General features: G+C 38.3%; 1 protein-coding gene across 1 annotated transcript; it reads right to left on the bottom strand.

The window, feature by feature from the left end:
* Positions 1 to 5,003: 5,003 nt before the first annotated feature.
* LOC113756729 lies at positions 5,004 to 5,403 on the bottom strand (the record flags this gene model as incomplete). Its single annotated transcript, XM_027300285.1, has 1 exon — positions 5,004 to 5,403. A coding segment is annotated over exon 1 (400 nt), but the record flags the coding sequence as incomplete, so codon positions are not given.
* Between the last annotated feature and the right edge of the window lie 1,414 nt (positions 5,404 to 6,817).

The raw sequence follows: 6,817 nt of genomic DNA, 5'->3' as shown, positions 1-6,817 counted from the left end.
GTGATAAAGTACACCCTCGTCTCAACCAATATCATCAGTAAACAAAAACATTTCAATCATAGATTTCAAGTATAACAAAGCCATGAAGTAACAATCATGTGAGTAGTACACTCACCAATCAAACAAAGAGATTTCACAAATTTCCGCCCAACGAGCGCCTTGGGTCACCAGCACGCCCTAAAACATTCAAGAAAACACAATGAGACTCGAACACGAGTCATAAACCTAATCCACATACTACTAATGCAAAGCCAAAAGAACTTGACAGTAAAAATAAGGAACACTTGGTGCTAAAGGTTTAGACAACCCCAAAGTCACTCATAAAATAATCTCATTTCAATAGCCGTTCAATAGGCTCAATGTCGTATAGGTACAAAATCAAGCTAGGAAAAAGTCCGGAAATGAAGTTTAAGCCCTAAAACAAAAGACAGGTTTGACGTCGCTTAGCGTATCGTACACAACCGAAGCTACGCTTATCGAATTGGTGTGAAATTTATACCACTTAGAAGCTAAGATAAAGGGCTACAATTTTGATGAAGATCACTCAGTCCAGTTCGTAGTGTAACTAGATCAAAATTTCAAATTACAGAACCAGAGTTTCACGATCAGACTAGTTAACCGCACGATGCTTAAACGACAACAACTCAGGCTACCAAAGTCCAATTGAGGATTTTTCAGGGCCGTTGGAAAGCTAAGACATAGCACTACAACTTCCATGTTTTGGCCAAATGCTAATTCAGTACGGATCAGGGTGAACAGATGCGGTGAAATGTCAACACTGTCCACCAAACTTTACCTATGGCAGTCATGGGTATTTTTTTTTTCACATTCTACATTGCTTGGATTGGGCTCAAATTTTACAGGAAGCTATAAAACATCAGTTCCTACAACTTTCATGTTTTACCCTAAGGCCGATTCGGCCTCCATCATGGCCGAATAGAACCGGGCAGAACAGGATTAGTTGAAACCCTAAACTGGAATTTCCGCACCAAACCAGAAATTTTCCGCAACCAATCATATCCAACATATACCAACTCCATTTTACACTATAACAAACCATCACTCCATGACTAAACAATAATTACTATATAAAAACAGAAAAATCAATAATAAATCAAAAATCCATCAAAACTCCACTTCCAAACATCAAACCTACTACAAATCAACATATTTAGCCACAAAAGCCACTAATAAACCATTATTAAGAACAAACTATGAATTTGTACACACCATACCTTGATACCTCAAGAAAGGTAGTAGCTTAGGTTTCTTTCTTCCAAAACAACTCCACCACTTTCTATTATACTACTTGACCAAGGATAATTATGGAGTAAAGTTGAAGTTCTACGGTTGGATCACAAGATTGGTGCAAGAAATGGATGAAGTAGTTGGAGTTTTCTCTTCTTTTCTCTCCTTAGAAGTCTCGGCCAAGAGGTTGAAGAAAATGATGATTTTTGGGTAAATTTTGGTTATTTAGTAAAGTTAGTGAATAGTGGTCAAAGTCAAGTTTGAATTAAAAAGTGATACTTGGCACCTTTAGGCTTAAAGTTATCCTTTTGTCTCTTTAATGTTAATCCATCTAGGTAACCTCTAATTACCTCTTAACACCTAGTAATTTAATCACGGTATACAAAACTTAACCTAATTGGCCGAATTTATCACACTTACGCACTAGCGGGTCCCACGTGTGAGAACCCGAACATTTTCTTATTTTTTAGGCATTTATTTTAGTCTTTTGTGCCTAAATTCCATATTTTCTTTCTTATATGAATATTTTGGGAATTTTTATGAGAACATATGATTTTTAAATTATTTTTCCCATATAAGTTATTTTCTGTGTTAAGGGTGGTGTACAGTGGATGTGGGACCCGCTAGTGCGATAAGTGTGGTAACTATGGTTAATTGGGAGAAGTTGTATACAGGAATTATATTACATGGTATTGTGAGCTAATTAGAGGTTAGCTATTTAATTAAGTATTGCAAGACAAAGAATTGAGATAATCTTAAAAACGCCACATGTTGCATTTTCATTGGATGGTGGACTTTTGACTAGTCTTCTTCACCTTTACTAAAATAATTTTTGACCAAAAATCATCTTTATTTCCTCCCTCTTAGCCGTGCACCTTGGAGACAAGAAGAGAGAAAAGCTTCTTCAATTTTCCTTCCTTTTTTACTTGAATCTTGCAAACCTACCGTTTAAATTCCAAATTCCTCCACAAAAGTGAGTTGATAAGTTAGTTTAAGGCCTTTGGTGGAGTCATTTGTGAAGAACAAGCTCTAGCAATCTTTTTTCTTGGAGTTGCAAAGGTAAGTTATCAAGGAAATTCTCTTTTATCCTTAATAATGTGGAATTGGAGGCTTATAGAGGTTGAATATGTTAGTTTGTGGATTATTTCATGACTTATGGTTGAGTTGTGCAAATTTTCCTATTTATTGAGGAATTTTCTGTTTTATATAGTATCTTGTGGTTAGCTATGGATTGATAGTCTTATATGAAGTAATTTGGAGCCTCTATGTGATTATTGTGGTTTATTGTGGAAATTTCCAGATTTTAGAGGGATTTTCGATTTTAGGGTTTCCACTGACCCTGTTCTGCCCGGTTCATTTTAGCCATTATAAAGGCAAAATTAGCCTTAGGTTAAAACATAAAAGTTGTAGAAAATGATGTTAACTAGCTGTCTTCAAAATTTCATCTCAATCGGAGTAGGGTATCTTGTGAGATGACAAAATTACCCCTGCTTCTGTCAAAAATGATAATCAGCCTCTGTAAGTGGTTAGTTTGACCAGGAATATTACCGAATTGGTTGTCAATGTCTTCTTAAGAATTATATTTTTGTATCTTATCTTTCAAATGGCTTTGGAATTACCTGAATCGGAGTTGTGTGTGCGGAGATATGATTGAATGAATCAGGACTGCTAGTTGAATTTCACAGTGAGCTTCGAACTGGAAAATCTGGGGTTGTTTTGATAAATTTGACCTAGTTAGGGTGAGAACTGGACGAAGTAGTCTTCATCAAAGTTATAGCCCTCTATCTTAGCTTCGAAATGGTATAACTTACACTTCAATCCAATAAGCGTAGTTTCAGTTATGTCCGATATGCTAAGTAGCGGTGAATCTGCCTTTTTGGTTTCTTAGCTTAAAGTTCATTTCCGGTCATTTTCCTAGCTAAATCTTGTACTTGAATGACTTTGAGCCTATTGAACGGCTGTTGTGATGAATTTATATTGTGTATGACTTTGGAATTGATTGAGGAAAATAATGAAGCCATAAGTGGCTGGAAAATAGGTAAATACAAAGGGCGTGCTGCCCAAATTTACACTCGAGGGTTTGGTAACGATTTGAGAGCGAATACCATATGAACCATCTAGGATATTTGCATCCTCTTTTATCGAAGCTTATAAGGTCGACTCTGGCCGCAACTTGTACACTTGGAAAAAATGAAATTTACGACTAATAGAAATACGTTTTCTTCATTTCTTCGACTCAAATGGATATTTCAAAGTTTTACGAGCGAGCATAAGTTTTCCAAATATTTTACTCATATCCTTTGGTTTAAATGTACTCTTTTCACTTCCAAAATCATATTTATACTTTGTACTAGTGGTATTTGAATTGTCTTCGATTCACCTAGCTTTTGCTGGAGGAGCTGTAATATTTTCTCTTGATTAACCTTAGGGTTCATCGGTGATTGAGAGTGTTACCCGGAAAGATATTCTAGACGTTATTTCACCTTAATAGGTGAGTGTACCACTCCCCTGCATTGTTGTTTAATTGGTTCATCTATACTTGAAATGTGTGACATGAATAACTAGGAACTCTGTTATTCTGAATGAGATGAGGGTGTACTTTATCACACTCGTTCTCTTGCCTGTACTGAATGAACTAGAATCTATTACTTGTACTTGTTATGTACTTGAACTTGTTACTTGCGCTTGTTATGAGATCGTTTAGAAATGACAATCCATGGGTACCTGTTCTTGGGGAATCTTTGGGTATTGAGACTCTTGATTTCGGTATACTCGAGTATTACCATTACTGTTCCTGTTCGGCGTTCGGGCCCGGTAAGGGGGATGTTTGGTGAACGGGATTTTGACGTAAGAGGGGTCTACGGACATGAGTGTATTATTAAACGTTGACGGAGAGTCAACGAGGCTGGATCAAGTATTTCAACGGGGATTTGGCTCCTGAGGGCCACATGTATCCTTTAAATTGTAGTGTTCGTTTATTTCTCTTACTTGATGTGTATATGTGGCTTAAAAGTGTTTTCTCATGATTTTCACTGTAATACTTTTGGTCCCTCATTGAGCTTCTAGCTTACCCCGTTCCGTTATCCTTGTTTTCCTTACAGGGAACCACTTTTGGAACTGTGATTTTGAAGTATGAGTTGAACTAGTTTAGATATTTTGTATAACTCCTCAATGGTTGGAAACCCTAATTATACTTGGATTCAAATGTTTCCTTTTAATTTGTAAAATTACGAATGTGGTTTATAAAAGCGTGTACCCATGTTCATGTGGTATGTTTGGTTTGTATATGTCCATTTCAAGGATTATATGAACTTACTTGTATTCGATTGGGTCCTGTCGGATCATTTGACGTGGCACGCATATTCACCTTTAGCCGTTATGATTTTCAATTTCGTCGCATCTTTGCTTTTGTTAAGCGCTCGCTCACTGTATTCACGGCACGTTTTGTTTGTCATAAACCGTCTTAAATAGTCCTGGCGAGAGCTGGACAGGCGGTCCGCTAACCTCTTTGGTACGCCTTAGGGGAAGGTGGGACTGTCACACCACGTCCGGTATACACTCCTAATTTCTCATGAACTAAGTTATACTAGAAAAATGACTTTAAAACTATATTCACTCATAAAAATTATCTAGAAAATTTTTCAAATATAGAAAATGCGTGCAAATAAATAAAATAAAGCCTAGAAAATAAGAAAATTTTTTGGGTTCTCACACTCTCTCCCCCTTAAAAGAATTTCGTCCTCGAAATTTCTTACCTTGGTCCACAAATAGCTCAGGATATTTCCTTTGCATCTCTTCTTCCACCTCCCAGGTAGCCTCTTTTACTCCGTGATTTTTCCACAAAATCTTCACCAAAGGAATTTGCTTGTTTCTAAGCTCCTTAACCTTTCGGTCAAGCAACTGCACAGGTTTCTCCTCATAGGTGAGTGACTCATCTATCTCAATCTCCTCCGATTGTAAAATGTGGGTCGGGTTGGGATAATATTTCTTAAATATCAAGACATGGAAGATGTCGTGAATCCTGGACAGACTTGATGGTAGTTCAAGTCGATATGCTACTTTCCCTTTTTTCGTGGAGTATGTGCGGTGCGTGGGTGGTTTAATTTGAAAAGTTCCGACGAACCTTGGTTGAAGTTTCTTTCCTTTACCCGCCATGACGCTTCGTAATGGTGTGACCTTAAGAAAAACACAGTCCCCAACTTTGAACTCCAAATCTTTTCTTCGATTGTCCGCGTAGCTCTTTTGTCGGCTTTGAACTGTTTGGAGTCTTTGTCGTATCAATTTGACTTTTTCTCGTGCATCCTCCATCCATGGAATAGTTGTTGGATCTAGAACCTTCCTTTCGCCTACTTCATGCCAATAAAGCGGTGATCGGCACTTCCTTCCGTAAAGTGCTTCGTATGGTGCCATTTGAATTGATGAATGGTAACTGTTATTGTAAGCAAACTCTACGAATGTCATATGTTGACCCCAGTTACCCCCAAAATCCAGAATACAAGTCCTTAACATATCCTCGAGAGTTTGAATTGTATGCTCCGACTGTCCATCCGTCTGGGGATGATAAGTGGTACTAAGGTTGAGTTTAGTCCCCAAGGTCTCTTGAAATTTCTGCCAAAATCTAGATACAAAACGAGGATCTCGGTCGGAGACTATGCGCACTGGAACACCGTGTAGTCTTACTATCTCATCCATATACACCTGGGCTAATTTCTCCATGGAATACTTCATGTTTACCGACAAGAAATGGGCCGATTTGGTTAACCGATCGACGATTACCCAAACGGCGTCATGTTCTCGTTGTGTTCGCGACAAACCTGAAACGAAATCCATTGTAATATTTTCCTACTTCCATTCGGTATCTCAAGAGGTTGTAACAATCCAGATGATTTTTTATGTTCCGCCTTAACTTGTTGACAGATGAGACACGTTTGCACGTATTGAGCAATTTCCTTTTTCATGTTGTCCCACCAATAGGCTCTTTTTAGGTCTTGATACATCTTGCTACTACTCGGATGGATCGTATACTTGGACCGATGAGTTTCCTCTAAGATCTCCTTCTTTAACATTTCATCTTTGGGTACCACCACTCGGTTTCGGTACCTCAAAACTCCCTCGGGACTGAAGTTGAAATCTGACAATTTCCCTTTTTCCACTTTCTCTCCCCCACTTCCGTACCATAGCATCTTCCTTCTGAGCCTCTTTAATCCATTCCAGAAGAGTGGACGTTACTTTAACATTACCAAAAATCGCCTTATGACTTCCAAGACAAGGTTTCCACTCACAAACCGATTCTAACAGATCCTACTCTTTAATCATTAACCCCGCTACTTGAGCCTTTCGACTTAAGGCATCTGCCACCACGTTAGCTTTTCCTGGATGATAGTTGATGGTGCAGTCGTAATTTTTCAGAAATTTCATCCATCGCCGCTGCCTCATATTCAATTCCTTTTGCGAGAAGAGGTATCTAAGGCTCTTATGGTCAGAGTAAACCTCGAAGGTTACCCCGTATAGATAGTGTCTCCACTTTTCAAAGCGAAAACAACTGCGGCTAACTCCAGGTCGTGGGTTG

Source organism: Coffea eugenioides, unplaced genomic scaffold (assembly GCF_003713205.1).
Source record: "Coffea eugenioides isolate CCC68of unplaced genomic scaffold, Ceug_1.0 ScVebR1_245;HRSCAF=887, whole genome shotgun sequence".
Classification (NCBI taxonomy): domain Eukaryota; kingdom Viridiplantae; phylum Streptophyta; class Magnoliopsida; order Gentianales; family Rubiaceae; genus Coffea; species Coffea eugenioides.
Note: the sequence above shows the minus strand (reverse complement) of the source record. Positions and strands in the feature narration are given on the sequence as shown.